Raw genomic sequence first — 23,510 nt, 5'->3', positions numbered from 1 at the left:
AGTGTGTGTGTGAGAGAGACAGAAAGACAGAGAGGACATTGAGCTATCACTTGTTTTGCAAAGCACTACCTTCATTTTAGAAGCCTTGTGGTTTGGTGTTATTTACATACATTGTATTCTGGTTGGTCCTATTGAGTCAGTCCTTTTGGAAGCTAGCTGTTTTCTTAGCTGCCAGGACTTTTAAATGTTTACCAGCTCCATGTGACACTAAACAAGCATTTGTTTTTTTAAAAAAAAAATCTTGTTAGTGAATTACTGTATCAGAAAGCCTCAAAAACAGGCACTGTGTGAAAAGATGTGTGGATACTATGTGAAAAGAAGTGTAAATAATGAGCATTAGTTCCCAAGTGTGTTCAACCCCCCTCCCCTCGGTACATAGGTTAGTGACTTAGATTGTCTCTCAGCACAGCTCCAAGCAGAATGTATCAAATGTCTCACTACAGAAATTGAAAAAGGCAATGATGAGCCTAGGTACAAGCTCATAAACTGAAATGTGTGTCTCCATGTTTTGCTGCCCTGATAGTGCTGTGTTAGAAATGCTGTTTGAAATGGCATGGAAAATGTGTTCAAAGGCTCTTTCTTCTAGTTAGTAGAAATTTCTGCCAGACAGATGTTGTGTTGTACAATACTTTACAAAAAGATGTAACAAAACACAAGGTCTACCACTTTATACTAGGTTAAAAATATAACCACATCATAAAGACTGTTGGAATATGTGGAGAAGTGAAGTTACCTAACAGTTCTTATTTAACTCCTTTCCCAAACACTTCTGTAACTGATGCAAGCAGAAAATGTGTACTCCATTCATACAGATTAGTTTTGCTGTGTCTTACACTTCAGACTGTAGAAATGAGATGTTTAAATATACAAACATACTTGAGTTCTGGAATAGTAATCTATAGATATATATTAATATGTATTCTATAGAGACGTCCCTTTCAAAGGGGTTTAGTTTGTATTTCTCAATGCTTTGCATTTTTACAGCATTCTTCAGATACAGCATGAAAATTCATTGGCCTGTTACAGACTGCCAAAATAAAGCTGCTTTGGGTCTCTTTGGAGGTATGCTATTTAAATGATGAATGGGTCCTAAGAGTCCGGAGGTCACGCCAAAGCCACACTCAATTCCTAAGCACTGGAGTGCAGCTTTGGTACAGCTTCCGGATCCTTAGGATGCATGCATCATTTAAACAACATACCTCCAAAGAGACCCAAAGCAGCTTTATTTTGGCAGATTGTAACAGGCCATTGACAGCCTTCACCACCTTTTAAAAATACTGGAGATAAACAAATGTTACTGTCACCCAAAATGGCATCTGAATCAAAAGAGATTTACTATCCCATCCAGTGCACATAACTTTATTTAACAGCAGCTGTTCAATATCCTATATTTTATTTTATTATAATGTTATAATACCATCCTGTAATGCCTATATTGCATAGGGAAGACTAATGGATGAATAATTAGTATTGTTTCTAGATAGTTTAAGGAAAAAATAGTCAGAAGTAACCTGTTTATCTGGCAAATGTATCCTATTATACACAAGTATTAAATTATCTGTAACATTATCTGGGACAAGATTAAAATGATGCCAGAATTATATCATCCTACCTGCAGCCACAAGGAAAGTTTTCCTTGCAAACTAATGGAGGCTAATGCTCAGACCTCCACAGTTTTCAACGAGTCTCCCACTTAATTTCTAAGTTATCAAGAACATAGACATCTTATTCATCCACAATATCTTTTCCTCATAAGAAATCACCCCCTTAGTCTTTTATTTTAAAATGAAAGATTAAAACTTCAGACACCTCAATACATCTCACCATTCTGTTATTTTAACCATCCTGAATTATGAACTGACCTACTTTAAAAATAAACCAAAGAAACAAAAGTATATCACCTGCCTTGATATTAACAATTAGAGAAATACCTGGTATTGGAAGGACACAGAGAAGATTTAACTCTTGCTTTCTGTCCTGCTGGGCCCCTTATTCTGTGTTTTCCCCCCTCACAGCAGTAAAACCAGTGGGTGGGCTTTCAAACAGCATTACATAATGACAATCTACACCCACATAGGATACCGAAAAGGAAGTACTGTAATTCATCAGAATTTGAAAGAGGCAAATTAGATGTTGTGAGGGAAAGAACTATACAAAACAAAGAACACTACTGGTATTCTACTAAGGTGCATCAATGCAAAACAGTTTACAACTTTTGCCTCAATTCATGGCTTGGTTCTCTAATAAAATGGCACCAGGAAAAGACCTAACAATTGTGTGACCCACATAAAAACAGGGACACAAAAAGGCCAGAGTTCAATTTAAAACATGCAGTCTTTGGCAAAAGAGAGAGACACATACAAAAGTGGCAGTAGGCTTCCCATGGCAAGAAATGGCACCTTCACATGAGGTGGGGTAAAAGAATTCTGCAGCTGTGTTACAGCCCAAAACTCGTTTCTAGAGATGATAAATTAAAGACAGTCTGTTTCAAACTGTGAGTATACGCACACATTAGTCAAACACAGATTACTTGGCCTTTGCTTTTGGAGTGCTGGAAGATTCCTACGACACTTCTTCTGCCAATGCATCATGGATCAATTGAAGTGGAGACCTCCCCCTAAACTGCAGTGGAAGCATCAATGCGCAGAATATCCTTCCTTTCTGACTTTACCAAAGTCACAGTGTTGAATAGTATATACCAGCGAACACCATCAAAAGACCAAAGGCAGTGGTTTCAATTGCCTCTCCTAGGCTGAGGGATTTCCTCCTCTCTCACTGCTCACAATTGTGTGAAAAGAATACTTGCTATGGCTTTGTAAAAGTAACTAGATGTATTTGCCTGAAAAGCAATCTTGAATTTTGATCAGGTGCAGAAGCACATGCAACTAGCAGCATCCCCAGTTGGATGTGGACGCATCTTTTAGATTGATGTAGTCTCCCTGCCCTGAAACAGATATATCTCTGTCACCCAGTGATGTCGTCATCATCTTCTCAATAAGGACTCTAAGGAGAAATAGAGTTCAATTACAATAATAAGAACTCATAGCATTCATTTAGCAGCACTCTAAGAAAGGCCAAGAATGAAATTACAGTTGTAACTTCTCCAGCCTGGATTTCTTATACACAAGGTGACTATGGTAATCTGCACTGCTTGCACTGCATCATTTACCTCAGATCATCAAAGAAAGGAGCATTTTGATAACACGTGATTATATCTGTTGCCCTTCCTTATCTGCATCCATGGATTCAATTGAAAATATTTTAAAATATTTCAAAAAGCAAACCTTGATTTTACCATTTTATATAAGGGACATCATTTTACTATGCCACTGTATATAATGGGACTTGACCATCCATGGGGGTCCTGGAACCAAACCCCAGTGGATACTAAGGGCCTACTGGATAACTCTGAAGTTGTTCTTTGACAAAATAATGGCTTCTTGGTGATAAATATGAGAGTAGTGGTTTGACTGTTGTACTGGGATGGGACATTCAGGTTCTAGTCCCCACCGAGCCACGAAAGTCACTGGGTGACCTTGGGGCACTCACACTCATTCAGCCTGATCTACTTCACAGGGTTATTTTATGAGGAGGAGGATAAGAGCCATTATACATTGCCTAGAGCTCAATGGAAGAAAGGTGGGGAATATTAAGACCACTTCAAGGCACACAACAATTACTAATAATATAAACCAAATGGCATGTGTACTCAGGCAAAGAAAATGTGTATACATTCTTCAATCTGATTTACAGAAGGTACAAGCTTCTTTCATCACCAAAGCTCAAACCTTTAAAATGTGTCAGTTACCTGATAATCAGCCAGGATAGTGGTAATCTCATTAAAACCATGCTGATGCCAAGATCCTGATAATTGCTGTCAAGACTCACTCCAAACCTAGCCCCATTCTAACCTGAACATCACATCATAATGAATTTGAGAAATGTTATACAGTTTTAATTTTGCCTACCTCATGGACTCATTTACATTCTTGTTTTCCTTGACAGATGTTTCAGTCCATCCAGTGAATCCATTCTCTTTGCTGAATTTATCAATTTCTTCTCTAGTTACAGACCAAGGATAAAGGTCACACTGCAAAAGAAAACTCAGGAATGTTAAAACTCATTTTTAAAAGTACCAATACAAGAATACAATTATTTTTGCTTTCTAGGTAATCTTCATATGCCAAGAAAGACTGGTTGTAAGGCAAAGCTTTTGTTTGTTTGCCATCCCAGCTTCCTCACATTACTGGGGCTCAAGATGGTTTACAAAAATTAAAAGATTTAGATAGAAAGAAAATACTGTATTATCTGGTGTATAAGACTACTTTTTAACCCAGGAAAATCTTCTTAAAAGTCGGAGGTCGTCTTATACGCCGGGTATTGTCTTATAGGGCAGGTGCTGAAACTTCTGAGCCAGACTGGAGAACCTGCGGTCGCCGCATATGGTGGTGGTGGGGGAGCTCAAAAACAGCCACGGCCTCATCCCCACCGTATGCAGTGACCGTATGAAAGCAGCTACCGCTTTGATAGTCTTGGAGACAGGAAGGGCTGGGCAGGCAGGGAGAGCTGACTAATCCAAGCAGGCTTTGTATACAACAAGGTTTCCTGCTAAGTATCTGCATGTCATTTGAATTAAAATTATCATACTGAAATCAAATCTGATTTTTTAAAAAAATTTATTTGGTGTGTGTTGGAAGAGGGGTAGTCTTATACAGTGAGTATATCCCAAACTCTATATTTTAACTGGAAAAGTTGGGGGTCGTCTTATACGCCCAGTTGTCTTATACGCCGGAAAATGTAATTAAAATAGTACCGCATATTACTAAGAACTGCCCATTGTGGCTCTTCCCAAAAGCCTGTGAGATTAAAGCACAACAGCAAGAGCCTTAATTTCTTATATAAACTGTAACTTTATAACAAGGTGCATTTGCACCTTATGTTGGCAAGGTAAATTGATGGGATATCAGCATCTGTTCTGACATTGATACAAGTGACCTTTCTCCCAGTCATCTGAACGAAAGAGCAGCCATGTTGAATCAGACCAAAGTCTTATCTAATCCAGTATTCTGTTCAACATGGTAGACAAACAGATGCTGTGGGGAAGCTTTGAAATAGTAGATGAGGACAACAGTGCCTGTTGATTCATGTTCCCAAAATATACAACCCCCATGGCTGATGGTTATTTCATGATTTTTTTTTAATCCTCTTTTAAAGCCACCCAAGTTGGTGGCCATCACCACATACTGTATTATGGTAATGAAATACTACAGTTCAATGACATATTGTGTGAAGAAATGTTTGGTTTCTTATCACCTAAATTTCCTATCATTCAGCATCAATGGATAGCCCTACTGTGTTCTCGTATTATTAGAGCAAGAGGGGGAAATATTTATTCACCAAGATAACAGAACTGGATAACTTTATGGATAATATATTTTACTTCCTATGTAGATGCCTCTGTTGACATGCTTTATTATTGGGAATGTCCATTCAATGCCCATTTCCTCAAAGATTCCATGACATTTTCAGACAGAAAATGAACAGGTAGTATGAACATGCACTTAGTTCAAGGATTTTGCTTGTATTTGAGGCCTTGGTAGGAATTCTCCATCACCCGCAATTGAAAGTGCTGGCTGTGACCTACAAAGCTCTACTCAGCTTAGGTCCATGCTATCTGACAGTTTGTATCTCCCCCAGTGAGCTTATGTGGATCCTGAGATGCCCAGAAGAGGCTCTTCTTTCATTCCCAGCGCGTTCATAGGTACAGTTGGTAGAAAAATAAGATAGGGCCATCTTGATGGTCGTCTCTGGGCTCTGGAACTTCCTCCCTAGTGAGGTTAGACTGGGAGAGGGGCTTTATTCTTCTTCCATCAGAAGGTCATTTTTAAAAAAATTCCAACTGAAGGCTTTTAAGGAAAGAGCTTGTAAGATTATTTTAAACTGTACTGTTTTAACTCCTTTTTATACTTTCAAAATTGTTTTAATATTAATAGTTTAAATTTATTTTAACATTTATTTTTTGCTATGTTTTTCACTATATTTTAATCTTTTTAATTTGTAAACTACCTTGAGTTCCAATCCTGAGGGAAATGCAGCACATATAAATAAAGGTTAATAATAATAATAATAATAATAGAAGAGACAATTATCACCATGATCACCACCATCACTTATTTTGACTCACCAGTGTACCTTTGCACAGGCGAACAAGCCATCTCCATTGTGGCACTTCTTACAGTATGCTTTCATTTTGCATGTGGCACACAGTACTGGAATTTGGCTTTCATAAAATAAAATTCCAGTTCTATGGACACTCTAACAAAACACAGCTTCCCTTTCAAGAAGCTCAGCCCATGTCTTCCTTCTGACAACTTAAATTAGTCACTTTGTGCAGCATAGCTGTGCCAGTTAAGCAAAGAAGAGTACTCAGCAGCTGCTGACCAAAACCCTGTTGAGGAAATTGTCCAATCTGCCTCTATCACATGTGATGCTCACAATCACAATACAGTAGTTCCAGAAACACAATACTTGAGTTGCATATTCCTTGTATAGACCTACAGAGTCAGAGTAATCTAAATACTTGCTAAATTGTCTTTGGTTAAAAAAAAAAAGATCATCTGACAATTCTTTATCATGACAGAAACCTCCAGGCAAAGTATTTATGCATTGCTGCCTTTACTTTTCAATAGCTTTGAACCTTTAAAGATCTTGTGGTAAGGCAGAATGGTGTCAGGGAATGATGGTGAAAGGATACATTCTCCAAGCTCATTCACAACTCTCCTTTTTACGGCCAAGCCAGCACCCAAAGACTTCCCACATGGGCTTAAGGAACTAATTATGAACCAGTAATTATAGGAGAAGAATGTAACAAATATGCCAAGTACCCACACACTAAACTCCTATCAAAATGTTATTTTATTCCCCCTTTCTTCCTCAAGGAAACTCTAATAAGGAGTCTATTTCCAATCCTTACTTCCTCTTGCAGCCTTCTCCCCTACCCCCCAAAAAATACCCTCTTGAACATATGCACGTGAGCACTGTGGAGACCTCTTGGATCTATGGGGGAATTGGGGGGACCTGCAGGAACAACTGACAAAGAAGAATCTGCCCCCATTCTCAAGCTTTCTCCAAACTGGAGGAACCCTTTCCTTTGCAAAAGGGCAAATGTATAGGTTGAAGTAGAATCTGAAAGCATGTGAAAAACAAAAGTCTCTTCTGATAATAAAAGTAAAATTATAAGACTAGACTGTTTTTCTCAGCTAGAAGTAGGACAGTGAGCATCAGAAAGTAAAATTGTCTCATTTATTAAGGACAGTCAAAATTACACTAAGAAAATTGGAGTCACAACATCTACAGATATTTACTTCATACCATGGAAAGAAGCAATAACACTATACAGATATTTACCACTTACACACAGATCCTGTTTTCTTGGTGTAACCATGTTAAGCCTGGGGTGGGAATGATGTGGCCCAGCACAGCTGATAATGACGGATCCAAGGAGCATATTAACAAGGGCGAAGGGTAAGCAAAATGGTAAAAGCTCTGGAAAGCAAATCCTAGGAGGAACTGCATAGAAGGGAACTATACTAGGCTGTGGTCCCTTCTAATTTTATGATTCTATGAATGTTAGAAATTGAATCCAACAACATCTGAAAGGCCAGGTAATTCCCTTGTTAAACACTGCTATTAAGTGTCTTTGACTTATCCAAGAAAGAGTCTTAGCTAACCATTTATAAACAAAACTTGGAAAAGTTAGCTTTTACTAAAGGTGCCAGAATATCCCAGCCAACATGACTAGGGCTAGGGAATTCTAAGTGTTATGGTCCAAAAAGCAACTTTCTCAAGCTTTACTTACAATCACTAGGTAGGAAAGATGATTGTACCCATTTACATTTACTCACTTTGTTAGCCAACAGTAGACAAGGAACGGGGCTTCCATCGGGCAGCCGTAGCTTGCTGTCCAAATCCTGCTTCCACTTCTGGCAGCTGGTGAATGTGCTGACACTGGTGACATCGAACATGATAACACAGGCAGAGGCTTCCTTATAATACAGTCGAGTCATAGATGTAAAGCGTTCTTGACCTGGAGATTTAAGAAAGACATAGTGTTCAGGTAGAGATTTTCAGATTCAGTGTCAGTGAGCCTCCCCTCTTTGTATTCCATCTTAATTTTTTCAAAATCTGCACAAGGGAGATGTGAGACAAGGGCCCATTCCAGAGGGGCCCTTTATCATGTCCTGGCGATGTGCTAGGGTTGCCTCAGGGCGCCATTTCCAGATGCCCCACAACCCTAGCCCGTCACCAGGATGTCATCGCTGCGCAGCGCCGTATACACAGTGCATGCAGCGATGATGTCACTGCTGTGCAGCGTCCAGATGGAGCCATGCAGCAACGATGTGCTTGTGCCGCTGCCACCTATTTGTGGCGGCGCAAACAGGAGCCGCATTTTAGCCCTCCTTTTTCTTTAGTGTAGCCACGCCATGCTCTGTACCACGCCAAGGTAACTTAAAATGGAACCCTACAACATTACTAAGACTCACTTGTATTTGTTTTCTGCTGTCTGGCAAGAACAATGGGCAAAGAAGAGGAAGCAGGATGACTCACATCAATGCTTTAAGGCTTAGGGTTTTAAGGCATCTACAATGTTTGTCCAAAGATCTTTGGTACTCAAAACAAAGATCACAAAATCTTCATAACAAAAATGAACTCTGAGTGACAGAAATAAGAGTTATAAGGGAATTACATACCTTTGCTGATCTACATCCACTCAGAGAAGTGGCAGTAGATCTCAGTCTACTTTGTGGCTACCCATCTTTACTACACCAACTGGTATAGTGAACATGTTCTGTCCTAAAAGAGCTATTTAAGCCTGTCTCCCTAGCAATTGTTAATGTCTCAGTAGAAAAGTCACACTTTGAAAACTAGCAACATCACAAGTTGTTTAAATATTAGTTGTCTGCACCAAAAGGTTAGACAAAGATCAAAGACAACTCTGTACATTGCCAGAATTTTGTTTAGTGATTTTACTACCGCTCTTTCCATTCCTGAAGAGACAAACCATATTTTCAATTGAACAAAGTATAGCCAATAATACATGTCTTGGGTCCAACCTATTTGAGGGATCGCCTACTCCCATATCAGGGATGTGGCCAGGGGGGGGGGGGTCTGGGGGCCCGGACCCCCCCCCCCCTTAGTAAGACCCCCCCCCCTTCCTAAAATCCTAGCTACGTCCCTGCCCATATGATCTGCCCCACACACTCAGGTCATCTGGGAAGACCCTATTGCAGCCTTTAAAAACCAGACTAACTGCTACCTCCAAGAGGGCCCTCTCTGCAATTGCTCTCAGACTATGTAATGGCCTGCCAGATGAGATCCTTCAAATTGTCAGCTTAGACAGCTTTAAAAAAGCTGTCAAGACGAATCTCTTCCGGCAGGCCTTTCCTGAATAAAAGTGTCTGGCCACAGAATGATTGCCCCTCACATCATGTATTACTCTGTCCTCGTTATATTTTTATTGTGTTATTAATAGATATTTTAATCTCCAGTTTTAATTGTATCATGTTTAATCCTGTTTTGGGGGGAATTTTCGACATAATGTTGAATGTGGATATTTTAATGTGTTGTGAGCCGCTTTGATTGTCTCGTCACAGAAAAGCGGGGTAAAAATGAAAGTTTTATTATTATTTATTTATTAGCCTTTGAGGCAGTAAAAATGGCTAAACAGTGGGGAACAACAAGCAAAGTTCTGCGCTAAGGAAGAGTTTTTAATGCACACAAATTGTGTGCCAATTGGCCACTAACTTTCTCAAAGGGTTTCCAAGGACTGTCATTTCCAATCTTATGCAGAAATTTGCACAAACCATATTGCAAGAAAGAGGTATAACATGGCAAATATGTCCCCAAAAGCTTATGATGTACAATATGGTGATTTCTTTCCATATTTATATATCTTTCAAAAGTCATCTTTCAAAGTTGAAAAAAAAAAGACGCACAAATAGCTAAGTACAACAAATTGGGAGGGAGGAGCCATTCACACATTTTTAAAGTCCCCCCCCCCAAGAACTCACCTGCTATGTCCCACAACTGCAGTCTCACTGTCTCAGAGTCTGACCACTGCACCACCTTCAGAGCAAAATCCACTGAACCACCATGGGAAGAGAGGCAGAAAGAGAAGCACAGGCCAGTGAGGGATTGAGCAAAAACATTATGCATGGGTTCTTTTTCCTTGAGCAATTCTGCTTCAAGCTTGATAAATGACATTTGGAAATACACATTACTTCATCAGGCAATACAGCAGTTACTTTCACAGTACTGACTTTTACTATTCACTTGCTTCCTATATGTAGGAGGTACTGTGAGCAAACTTTAGTATTGCTAACCTCAGGGGATACTTTTTTGTTTAATAAATTACACTGACTAAGGGTGAAAACAGACAATCACTAATGTTATGGATTTTGCTTTAGAACTCTACACACATGCCTCACATATTTCTCAATCACTGCACAATTCTTACTCTTATCAGTATATATGACATGATAGTTATCTACAGCAAAGTAATATCTGCTTGTAGGACAGGGACTATGGTCTCTAGTAGTAGGCAAACACATACAGTACATGCATTTCTTTTTCCCAGTGTTCATGCAAAAATTAACCAGATAGGATTTTTAAACATTCTGGGTTGCATAATTCTGGTGTTTCCCATCAGACTGCACACCAAAACCGGTTCTAGAGGACCATTTTCAACATCATGACCTTTGGCCTACCATGCTTCAAAAGATTCTGTTTTGTCCCAGATATTTTTCATGATTTTCATGAAGACACTAAGAGTGACTGTTTGCAGTATTGGTGAAATAACGCTTTTCACTTAATGCCAAGAAAGCAGCTAATACTGTACTCTTAAATGTTACATAGGTTTAATAAAGGATTGTCTGAAGGCAAACAAACTGAAATTAAATCATGAGACAAAAGTGATCAGGGATTTGGATTCAACCTGTTCTGGAGGTGACTGGGTTCCCTCAAAAAGATTTTCACTCTACACATTTCTGGTGCTCTCATAAGACTTGAGGCGAGCTTTATATATGCCTGCCTTACATAGTACTCATCTCAGTCCCCTGCATAGAGAGATGTAGAGAGCTGCTGGCATGAATACTTGCAACAGTATGCAGTTTGAGGCCATTTTGTTATGCATAGTTGGCCCTCTTTATCCACAGATTTTTTATCTATGGATTCAAGCATCCACGGCTTGAAAATATTCCAAAGAAGTATGAATTCCAAAGTGCAAACTTGATTTTCCATTTTATATAAGGGACACTATTTTACTATGCCATTGTATTTAATGGGACTCCAGCTTCCACAGATTTTGTTATCCATGGGGTGTCCAGGAACCAAACTCCAGCAGATAACAAGGGCCCACTGTACTGAATTTTGGGGCCACAACTAGCACCTCCTCTTCCTGTTCTCCCTGAATCACGTTATCAATTCAGTTGGACTGACAAACTCTGGTTACAATTCAGAATTCTTTCTTTCATGTAAGTCAGTTTCAACCTACAGTATCTGAAGCTGGTTTCTTTTAAACTATTATTCATAGTTAAGATTAACTGCAGTTCCAGCTGTGCGTGACACAGCACCCTTTGGATAGGCAAAAGCAGAAACAGGAAGTTTTGGATTCCTTCTCCAAGCTATAGAAGCCAAGGAGAAAACTAGGCTCCATGGGGTGGACAATTTAGCTTGGTCCAGGGGCTATTTTTGCCATCCCCAGACCTCAGCAGGCTGCACCCACACCCCTGACAACTTCAGCATGAGAACTGAAAGAAGCCCACGTGAAACATTTCAAAGATTCCACACAAATGACTATGATAATAAACAAGGTAAGTAATATTTCACAGTACCTCTGAACAAAAGAGGGAAAGACATCTGTCCTACTTTCTCCTTAGTTCATTTTATTCACCAGAAAAAGAAAACATGATCTTGGAGGCAAAAAAATTGCCAAAAATATTACCGGTATATAGTTTACCCCATAATGAAGCATACCTGAGCAAAAAGAGTTCTACGCTATGCTCCAAATGGTAAGAAAAGGCATTTAATGCGGGGAGGGGGGGAACTAAGAAAAAAAACCTGTTAATAATGACTATCCCTGGAGCAAATCTGTAGCATAGCTGGAATCCTAGTGACACATAGGATAACAGATGCAATTGTTGGGAAGATTTCAGCATCCCTCTCATCCCCCTCAGATAGATAGGATTTCCTGCATGCAACTTTTGGCTGTCTCCCCTCATTACAAACACCAGTTGTTCCTACTGAATCACAAGGCAATAAATATGTTGTAAACTGGTAAACAAACCAAGTGATTGCAGGTCATTTCTTTTCTGGAAGTTTTCTCTCACAAAAAGAGATTCTCCTGCTTCTGTCTGATCCCCATCTTTCTCTTCTCTCAACTTCTTCAAAGTGATGAGATAAAGATTCTCTTCTTCTTTTATCTGAACTATTCATTAGCTTGATTAGGAGGCTGCATATATACATACATATGTCAATTTGAGTCATCAGTAAAGTTTGGTTTAAACTACAACTACTTTGTGTTGTTTCGAGTCAGTTTCAATTCTTAGGCCTGTAAGACAGCCAAATTAAAGCTGCTGCTTCGAGTCACAGTGGAGGTATGGTGTTTCAATGAGCATGTGTCCTAAGAGTCCAAAGTTGCACCAAAGCCACACTCCAGCCCTAAGGACTGGAGCGTGGCTTTGGTGTGGCTTCTGGACTCTTAGGATGCATGCATCATTGAAACACCATACCTCCACTGTGACTCGAAGCAGCTTTTATTTGGCTGGCTGTAAACAGGCCTTAGAGAAACATCTTTAGACGAAGAACCATTTTCTGCTACTCTGCTGATTTAAGCTATACTCTAGCACTCTTGGCTTTGACATTTTTGATGTTTTAAATTTTTATTTTTGATGTTTACCCCCCCCCCCCCGTCCCCACTTAACAAAGGTTGAAGCCATAGAAAACTTGAATTGCCGAGACATATCCCAGGGTTACTTTAAGCTTATGCTTGGGGGATGTTGCACAAGGAGGTAGTCACTACCTCCTTGTGCAATGTCCAAATATACCACCTTTTGACATTTTCCCAGCCACACACACCCATTTAATGAACAGGAGTAAGTGGGCAGCACTCATCCCAGCAGTAGTAAAGTGGGAAGGGGAAAGAGTGTCAAGGTCACTCTTGCAGATCTCCAGTTAAGTTACACTCTGCATGCTCTGATATATGATATACAATACCAAGGCATGTTGCAAACTCATTAATATCTACATTCTTTTAAATTTATAAACCACTCTGAAAACACCAGACAAAAGGAGGGAAATAAATCAACGAAATAAAATATGTTCAAAGTATCCCAATCCATCAAGAGTGGGTTGAATGAAGACAATGGCTTGCTGGCACACTACACATATTATAACACTGGACACTCAGCTAGTTTATCATCATCTCCTTTCTGGTTACTCAGTCTGCACACACCAGATTCCAAAACTCCCTCCACTATTCACATGGTGACCCACTATTCATATGCATACCCCTCAACTTTTGCATTTCCATGGGGATTCAGTCAGTTTATAAAGGTCCTTCTTGGGTACCAGTTTCACTCCACGCATCTGAGGAAGTAGACTGAGTCTACAAAAGTTCATGCTACAACTTATTCCACACAGTCTTAAAGGTACTGTGCATACAGATACTGAAACAGCAGCAACGACAAATAGCCCCAGTTTGTGAAATTGTTTTTTTCTCCCAAACTTACAAGTCTACTGGACAATACAACTGCTCCTACTCCTTTCCACTCTCAATTTACTCTCAACTTTCAGTGAAGCATGCTAGAGGTACAGATTCCAGTTTTAACCCACAGGGCAGATAATCAGATCATTTTGATTAGGTTCACCATTATAGAATGGGGATAACTAAGAAGGATGGCTCTCCTAATCTTGTTCTAGTTCTTAAACTCTTCTTTAACTAATGGTCTTACAGACTTAGGGCAAAATTAAAGAAAAACATCAAAAGAGTATGCTAAGTTTTTTTAAAAGTCTACTAAAATGTATAAGAGTTCTCTTAATGGGGTACTTGCAGATTTATTTTTTAGAATCATAGATCAGTGTGACTATTTCCCTCTTATAGATCAAGCAGTAAGATTGCTCTCTATCACGTGACTCCTGAAAAGTATACTTTTTCACTCCTGGAGTGCAACAGGAACAAAATTAACTGGTCAGCAGCTATTATCTAGGTCAGTGGGTCTGAAAAGTTTCAAGTTAGGAATCCTATTCAAAAAGGCAGAGTAAAGAAGAGAGGGAGAAAAAACTATACAAAACCTGTTCATCATCTCCACAGCACTGATCAAAGTGGAGGGAGCGTAAATGAATCTCTTGCAGAAAAAAACCCTGGACCCTTTGTACACCAGTTCCCCAGTGGGATGTGAACTCTGCTTCAAGGATCTTTGACCTACTTCTTTATTTTGGATTCTTCAATGGGGGAAATGACAGCTAACAGAAAAAGAGAGGGATCCCCCACTGAGAGACCATTTAGATAATAACTTATTTTCTCCAGCTTGCCAACTCTTCTGTCTCAATCTTAGGGCTTGTCTACACTGATGAAAAAAACATACTGATCTTACAGTGGCCACGACCTGGGCACACAACATACTTGACAATTTGCAGGGAAGTCACAGAAAATGAGTGCCATCATGCCCTGCTGCAAGTAACTCTAGAGTAGATCCAGAAATAAAAAAGTGTGTGGGGGAAAAATGAGAGGGGGCATTTCCCCCCCCCCTAAAACCCCCCCCCCCCCCCGAAAATAGATATGAAATAGTGGATTATGGGAATATTTCCTTTTAAACTGATAATTTTTTAGAACAAGGTGATCACATATCCATTTCTAAAAACTACGAAAGGGAAGATTTTAATGTAAGACTGTGTACAGTTTCAGATCATTAGAAATCCTGATCTTGGTTTTCTTTTCTCAGTTCATTTTCTGGCAATAGGTGTATTATGTTTGCATGACACTATGAGGAACTGGTAGAAACAAATTATTTTTCTGTTTTACTACTGTTGATGGTTTCTTCTGGATTTATGAGGTGAAGGGGTGGTTTTGCACCTCAAACTGACAAAACCGAAAAGAGTCTTTTTAGAACTGTAGCTGCATTTGTAACAAGAAATAATTTATTCTTTTAAAAGTTCAATTTGTCATGATAAATTGTACTTTTTTATACATCAAACATATTCTAAGTAATATATAATGCATTTTATGTTCCTAAAGTAACAAAGGCCCAGTACACATGGGCAGGAAGCGGTGTGGCGCTGCCAATTCCAGAGTTCTGGAGTGCGCAGCAACTGCACGCTCTGGAACCCTAAAATATGCCACCACCGCCATCATGCCAGCCTCCTGTCCACAGGGGGGCCGCCATGATGATGTACGCGATGCATAGTGTCTGCGTGTCACACACAGGAAGCGGCGTCATAGGGCTACATCACAGCTTCTAGGCAGCTTCTTCCTGACTGCGTATCCTTACCACATGGTTTGGCTCCTCCGGGAACAATACGCAGCAAAGAGGGATGGCGTTTCGCTACCTGTATGTACAGCCCCAAAATTACTTTCAATCTCTCTGTGTTAACAATGTGGTTTTTAAAACAATTTCAGATGATTCTATCCCCACCCCTGAAAAAAATCTGGGTTAAAAAAGGAGGTTCCTCCATAGTTTCAACATTTCCAGAAATTATACATCTCTGAGGAGGCCTCAGGGTATAGAAACCTGAAACACATTATACTTTGAACAACACGACCTGTAATGTGTTACTTATTGGGATAAAGTGGCCAGAGCAATAATGAACAGTTATAAGACAATTAAAATTGCTATCATTTCCAACAGTACTTTAACAACAATTACTTGTTACTTCTAAAACATGACTCTTGTGAACTCCCTGGGGGATCTCTTGATGCAACTGTGTACAGTGGTACCTCGGGATACGAAATACCCAGGTTACGAAATTTTCGGGATACGAAAAAATCCCATTGGAAATCATTGTTCCGGGTTACGAATGTATTTTCGGGTTACGAAGAAAATTTTTGGTGCTTTTCGGCGCTTTTTCGCACGAAACGCGGCTTTTCCCCATTAGCGCCTATGGCAATTCGGCTTACGAAGGCTTTTCGGGTTACGAAAGCGGCCGCGGAACGAATTACTTTCGTAACCCGAGGCACCACTGTACTTAAAAACATATAAACATATTACTCTGTCAGCAACAAATAACTTTTAAATAGGGCAATAAAAATGATTTTATTTATTTTTTTAAAAATAATGTTCCAAGCCCTGGGAGTGTGACATACTATCGGAAAGGCTGCTCCTTGAGAAGATCTAAACGCCAGAATAGGTCTACAACCTGAGCGACAGCTTTATTTTGATCATCCTATCTAGAGTATTTAAGCGGTTTTCTGCTATAGATATTACAGGATTGTCTGTTCAATATGCTTATCAAGCAGCAAGGAAGATTAACCTAATACCTGCCTTATCTCCCACTTTGATTCCCTGACAATGCTGCTATTGTGGATTCTTCAAGCTATGAGACAACAGAAACATGTTTATGGCTGGTAGAACAGCCACTCTTGCACTGGGATTCCTAGTGAATGAATGATGAAAGACCTGAGTATTTGCGTATGTGCCTTGAAAACCTATGGTGACCCGATGAATTTCATAGCACTTTCCTAGGCAATGAATACTCAGTTCCTTCCACTGAAATATAGCCTGAAGCACCTTGGTGGTCTCCCATACAAGTACTAACCAGAGCTGACCCTCCTTAGCTTCCAAGATCAGAGGGAATCTGGTGCTGTTAGGATATTTACACACTTACAGTGAAAGAATTATAGAGCAATTACAGAATAAAATATTACAGATACATCGTAAATCATTTCAAAGAAAGGAAGCTAACATATTTAAGGAACTACCTTATTGCCATGGGTATAGGCAGAGGGTTGGTTACAAATGAACCACAACCGAGAGTTAGTGAGTAGAAAGAGCATCATACCCACCCCAGAATGGACAGAAGACAGATACAACATCATACTATATTTTCATTGCACAAAGAACTATCTATATCGGTGCTTTCCATCCACTCTGGAACTCCTAGCAGGGGAGCCTAAGCTAGCTCTCTTCCTGTTGTCTTTGCACCTAGGGGTTAATCAGGCAGTGAAAATAATCTCGGTAGAACATGGACTGAATTTATGTTGTTCACATGAATTTATAAAAAAAACAACAAAAGTTTTGATTGATTAAGTTGGTGGGGGCTGCCAAAATCCCCACAAAACTTGGGATAATCTATCTTGTCCCCCCCCCCCCCCCGAGTTTTCCCGAAAGATTCGCATTGTCAGCTGTGTGAATAACCGATGTAGATAGACCCGGGATAAACTGGGTTAAAACTCTGCACTCCTTGAACGTGTTTTGAATACATCCACATCATTGACTCCATTTTTATTCGTGATATGTGTGAGCAACAGAACTCACAGAGATGTGGTTTCAATGAAAAAAACAACAACAGTGTGAACAACAAAACCAGAACGTGTGAATGAGATTATTCACATAGTCATGCTGCAAACAAACAAACAAACAAACAAAAAACGTGTGAACAACCCCAAGGAAACAAAGACCTCTCTATTCAACTGGGCCTTGGATAACTTGTTTGGTGCAAAAAGAACTTTAATCATCAGGTTATTATATATATTTTTCCCAACTGCTGTTCTATAAGTTATACTTTGAATCTTTTAATCATTTTATGTTTTAATGGTACCTGTATTTGTGATGCTTAATTTTGCTGCAAGCTCCTTGAGTTGCATTCTTGGGAGAAATAAATACAAGTGGGATCAAATAAATAAATGAAAAAGGATGCTCCCTAAACACACCAATCAATCCAATTAGTTGTTGTCCTAGTTGTTCACTCCAGCTCCTTCACCCCCACACTCTACCTAAACGCTAACACCCACAGATGACCCACATTCTAGATAATCAGATGCACACCTTCGTTATCGCGAAGCTAACAAGAAGTCTTGCCTCATTCCTTGTAAAACAAAAGGGTAAAAGGTCAGCCAGAGACAAATGATATAAAAGTATCTCCTCCCCGTAAAGGTAAAGGTAAGTCTCTTGACATGAATGTCTAGTAGTAACCGACTGTCGTAATCTGCTCCCCATGTTCATACCAAAACTGTTGGACTGACAATTATTTTTACACTGTAAATGAGACTTTGGCTGCATCTGCACTGCAGGAATAATCCAGGTTGACACGACTTTAACTGCCATGGCTCAAAGCTATGGAATTCTGAGAATTTAAGAGCCCATAAGACAGGCCAAAATAAAGCTGCTTTGGGTCACTTTGGAGGTATGCTGTTTAAATAATGCATGCATTCTAAGAAGTCAGAAGCCGCACCAAAGCCATGCTCCAATCCTAAGGACTGGAGCACAGCTTTGGCACAGCTTCTGGCCTCTTAATATGTGTGTCATTTAAACAGCATACCTCCAAAGTGACCCGAAGCAGCTTTATTTTGGCCTGTCTGTATGGGCCCATAGTTTGGGGAGACATTTAGTCTTTCCTGTCAAAGAGTTTTGGTACCCCAACAAACTACAATTCCCAGAATTCCATAGCACTGAGCCATGGCAGTTAAAAGCAGTGTCAACCTGGATTATTACTACAGTGTGGACGCAGCTGGTGTCCTCCAGTATTCTGGAGCAAACTAGGCAGTAGTCTAGTTTAGGATTCTAAGGCCCGGGATAGACGGGCCTTTGTGGCGGCAGCGCAACTAGAGTTAGGGTCCGCGCGGCAACCGCATGGTGCCTAACCCTAGCACGTACTGGTGGCGCTACAATGGCAGTGCCCCGTGTACACGGGCACTGCCACTGTGATGTAACCGAGGCATAGCGTCCGCATGTTGCACCATGCCAGTTATGTCCCAGTTACGCACTCGTGATGTAACAATGATGGCAGAAAAATAACCCAGTTTTCCTGGGTTCTTTTCCTCTGGAGGGAAGCCAAGCAGTTTAGCAGCTGCGGCTTCCCTCCAGAGGAAATTAGGCCGCTGGCAGGCCACCCTTTTTCAGTGGTTTGTACCGCGCCTAAGTGACCCTGGACATGGCTGATTTGGTGCCATATACAGCTCTGTCTTCCAACAGAGGAAGAAAGTTCATGGGTCACAACTACCATTACTGCTCCCTTTCCCGCATCTTCTGCCTGTGGCAATCATTCACCATGCCTTTTGGCAGAGCCACCCTTATATTTAAACCAGAGAAAATAGAAAGTTTATCCTGTGGTCTGCATGTGTTTCATCTCACATGAAGATTCTTGCAAAGAAAACAACTGTTAGTCTAGCTAGAACATGATATTAAAGTGTACAAAAAACTTTTCATGTGCTTAAACCAGATTGCATATTCCAGATTCTGTATTTTAAAGGATCTTAACCTTTCGTGGTATAGTGCTTTGAGCACTAGACTATGGCTCTGGAGATGAGGGTTTGATTCCCCACTTGTGCTTGAAAATCCACTGGGTGACCATGAACAAGTCACACTCTCTCAGCCTCAGAAGATGGCCAGGGCAAATCCCCTCTGAAGAAACTTGCCAAGAAAACACCATGATAGTTTCACTTTAGGGTTGCCATACATCAAAAATCACTTAGAGGCACGCAGCAACAATAAACCTTTAAATCAGTAATTCCAAAACATTGATCCTCCAGGTGTTTTGGACTTCAACTGCAAGAAGCCCCAGCCAGCTTGGCCAGCAGTCAAGAATTCTGGGAGCTGAAATCCAAAACATCTGGAAGACCAAAGTTTGGGAACCAGTGCTTTAAATTATGACTAACAAAGTCGTGGACTAAAGAGATTATAGATTAAAAAAACCCACACAAGTAAATACACACACACACAAGTGAGCCTCGATGTGGTATAAACATGGTTTGATATAATCAGTTTTTCGAATGAAAGGAACATAAACAGCAGACTGTAATTATTTAATAACTGACAGCTAAGAGAGTGAGTAAGAGAAAGAGAAACTGCAAGCGTATCAGGACGCACCCATGCCATATTGCTTCCCAATGTGTGAAAAAGCCTTGGCTTCATTTCAGCAAAGGGTGGAAACATAAAGGAGACCCAAAGAGGAACTGAAAGATGCAACTTCTAATGAAACAGGAATAGCGAGAAGGTAGTGTCTTTAACTATGGCTTCTGGCACCGGAGGACTATGCCAGCCTTTGAATTACACAAAGCATTTCATCACACAGAAGGCCAAGAGAGAGTAACATTTTACAATCAAGTGGGAGTAAATAATAATTAAAAACAGCCTTAAGCCTCAAATCTTTGCTGCATATATTGGGTCTGTATAAGTGTCTATATATAGTTTTGTTTGTCTGAATGTGTTTCAGTATTTTTAATTGTTTTAATATAGACTGTTTTTAAACACTTATAATTTTTTAAACTATATTTTATTCTTTTAATGAGGTGATGTGTTTTAATGCTGTACTGTTGTTGTTGTTGTGTGCCTTCAAATCGTTTCTGACTTATGGCAACCCTAAGGCAAACCTATCAAGGGGTTTCCTTGGCAAGATTTGTTCGGAGGCATTTGGCCATTGCCTTCCCCTGAGGCTGAGAGTGTGTGACTTGCCCAAGGTCAGCCAGTGGGTTTCCAAGGCCAAGTGGGGAATCAAATCCTGGTCTCCAGAGTCCTAGACCAACACTCAGACCTTACTTTTGATTTCATGTGGGCCAAATTTTTTTTAGATTTGATTATTCATATTTCTTGCTTTTTTCCACTCCATTATTCCTGTGCAAACTTGGCCTAATCGAAGCAATTTGTATGAGAATGAGGCATTCTTGGTTTGGAAAGTCACCCTTCTTTTCTTTTGGAAAAATATCTATTTAATTTGCAGGCCCCTTTGTGCCCCAATCTTTCTGGGGGGAAAACAGGATATAAATAAATAAATAAATAAATAAATAAATATGAGGAGAGCCAATGAGACCAGGGTTCACAGGGTGGCCAGATGTCCTCACTGCAAAGGAAGACAAGGCACCACAAAATATAGTGCAAGCAAGAAAAATGTAGAGCATGATCAAATAAAAAATAAAAACACTCATCTAAATGTAAAAATATGCTTCTTAGTCGTGCTCAAAACGGAATGAATTTTGAAATGCCATTCTAAAATGTGGGCCATGTCCTGGAAAAAGAGGACGTCGGGTCAGCCTGAGGGTTCGAATCCCAGCTCAGCCATGGAAACCCACTGGGCAAATCGCACACTTTCTCAGCCTCAGAGGATGGTCATGGTTTCTGAAGAAGCTTGCCAAGAAAACCCTACGAGAGGTTTGTCATATTGTCAAAAACGACTTGAAGGTGCACCACAACCATAAACAGGTAGATAAAAACAAAGTAACGCTCACCCCCGACGGTCGATTTGTAATGCTTGTTGAAACTGTCGTTGGCATAGCGCTGGACCAAGGAGGTCTTCCCGACGGTGGCATCCCCAATGATGAGCACTTTGAACATGTGGTCGTGGTGGCCCACCATGGCTGGAGAGGGCCCCGCCAGGCCAGATTTCGGGACAGGCAAAAAGGCGAGTCCTGGCTTTGCCCTTCACACAGCTGCAGCGGTTCCCTAACTTTGGTCCTCCAGATGTTCTGGACTTCGGCTGCCAGGATCCCTGACTGCTGGCTGGAGCTTCTGTCCAATAATAATAATAATAATAATTAAACAATAATAATCCAAAGTTTGGGAATAGAAAAAAAGAAGATGTGGGCACTCAAGACCAGAAAAAGAGATGTTCTGGACTTCAGCTCCCAGAATCCTTGACTGTTGTTCAAGGGGGCTGGGGATTCTGGGAGCTGCGGTCCAAGAAAACAAACAAACAAACCCCCCAAACTTTGGGCATACAGAAAAAAGAAGAAGTGGGCGCTCAACACCAACCTCCAGGAAAACAGGAGACCCAGACTTTTAAGGCTGGCTGGCTTCCCTTCTGCAAAGCATCCCTCCCTTCAGAGAGAGAGAGAGAGAGCCTGGGAATGGAGAGCCAAAGGGAGAAGAAGGCAGATGCTGGGTTTCCTCACTGCAACAGGAGGAGGAAGGGCTTTGCCAGCAGACAGCAAAGGGCTGCTCTCGTCTTCTGCTTCTTCTGCTGCTGCACCAGAGGCGCCTGCCTTTCCGCATTCTCTGCTCTAGGATCATGTGAGAGGGCGGGGCGCAGCTGGGCCAGCAAGGGACTACATTTCCCGGCATGCTCGGGGCCAGGTGGGACTGGGCCCTGGATTAAGCGGCCTCCTGGGAAATGGAGTGTTTGGAACTGAGCAAGCCTGAATCTTATCCTTATGCTTTATTTATATAGCGCTGTAGATTTACAAAAGCCTTGAGCCTGGGCTTCCCTGCTCAGAGGAAAGGGCTGAGCTCAGGGTGACCAGGCGTCCTTATTTCCCAGCGGGAACATGTCCTAAATTCCCCAGAGTGACCATACGTCCTCCTTTTCCCAGGACATGTCCTACACTTCCCCAGAGTGACCATACGTCCTCCTTTTCCCAGGACAGTCCTACATCCCCAGGTGACCATACGTCCTCCTTTTCCCAGGACATGTCTACATTCCCAGAGTGACATACGTCCTCCTTTCCCAGGACGTCCTACATTCCCCCGAGTGGACCATACGTCTCCTTTTTCCCGTCCTACATTCCCCAGAGTGACCATACGTCCTCCTTTTCCCAGGACAGGTCCTCCACTTCCAGGTGGCCAGGCGTCCTCCTTTTTGCAGGACATGCCCTCCATTTCCCAGGATGATCAGGTGTCCTCTTTTTCCAGGACATAACACCATAGAGTTGGAAGAGACCCCAAGGGCCATCTAGTCCAACCCCCTGCCATGCAGGAACTCACAATCAAAGCACCCTGAGTAAATGTTATTACTGTAGGCCTTTGGTCTCTGCCAGGGTTTGGTTCCAGGACCCAGCCCCTGCATGGATACCCAAGTCCAAGTAAATACAGTACAACGGCAGAGTAAAACCCTGTCCCTTATATAAATTGGCAAAATCAAGGTTAGCTTTGGAGAATATATCTATCTATCTATCTATCTATCTATCTATCTATCTTTCAAGCCATGGATGGTGGAATCTGTGGAGACAGAGGGCCACCTGTGGAGTTTATCAGACAAGGGAAATTGGAAGTATAATCCAATGGCAATCTGAACGCAATCATGGGGTTTAACGCTATTGCGTGATAGACTGCCACATGCAATTTTGGGCAACGGGAAGCTATTTTCGGGCAATGGGAAGTGTGAAGACACACCCAACTAAAGGTGGTGGCAGGTTTGGTTGTGCAACGCCGGTACCCTGGTGAGATCAAACTCTTTACCCAAAAAAGGCTCTGAAGCTGAATGTAAAGTTCAAAAGGGGGGAAATTTAATTTAAAAGACAAAAATAAAGAGTTTTCGCCTCCCCAGCTCTAAATAAAAGATACTTTACAGTTCAGCAATCTTCCGGATGT

General features: G+C 40.9%; 1 protein-coding gene across 1 annotated transcript; it reads right to left on the bottom strand.

The window, feature by feature from the left end:
• Positions 1 to 1,204: 1,204 nt before the first annotated feature.
• Positions 1,205 to 22,196, bottom strand: RAB29 (RAB29, member RAS oncogene family). Its single transcript, XM_042465513.1, has 6 exons — positions 21,957 to 22,196; positions 21,434 to 21,713; positions 10,071 to 10,142; positions 7,905 to 8,086; positions 3,969 to 4,090; positions 1,205 to 3,003 (listed from the first exon to the last, which is right to left on the bottom strand). The coding sequence occupies exons 2-6, from the start codon at positions 21,558 to 21,560 to the stop codon at positions 2,886 to 2,888; spliced, it is 621 nt and encodes a 206-aa protein (XP_042321447.1). The 5' UTR covers positions 21,561 to 21,713; positions 21,957 to 22,196; the 3' UTR covers positions 1,205 to 2,885.
• Between the last annotated feature and the right edge of the window lie 1,314 nt (positions 22,197 to 23,510).

Source organism: Sceloporus undulatus, chromosome 4 (assembly GCF_019175285.1).
Source record: "Sceloporus undulatus isolate JIND9_A2432 ecotype Alabama chromosome 4, SceUnd_v1.1, whole genome shotgun sequence".
NCBI classification, from domain to species: domain Eukaryota; kingdom Metazoa; phylum Chordata; class Lepidosauria; order Squamata; family Phrynosomatidae; genus Sceloporus; species Sceloporus undulatus.
The sequence above is the reverse complement of the archived record's forward strand: the minus strand, read 5'-3'. Positions and strand labels throughout refer to the sequence as shown.

Bases quoted from the DNA above. Each gene is read 5' to 3' on its own strand.
- RAB29 (XM_042465513.1), bottom strand. From the start codon at position 21,560: ATGGTGGGCCACCACGACCACATGTTCAAAGTGCTCATCATTGGGGAT. The intron at 10,143-21,433 runs GTGAGCGTTACT...ATGGTGGTTCAG, and splicing joins TTACAAATCGACCGTCGGGG to TGGATTTTGCTCTGAAGGTG. The intron at 4,091-7,904 runs GTGAGTAAATGT...TTTCTTTTGCAG, and splicing joins GTCTACTGTTGGCTAACAAA to TGTGACCTTTATCCTTGGTC.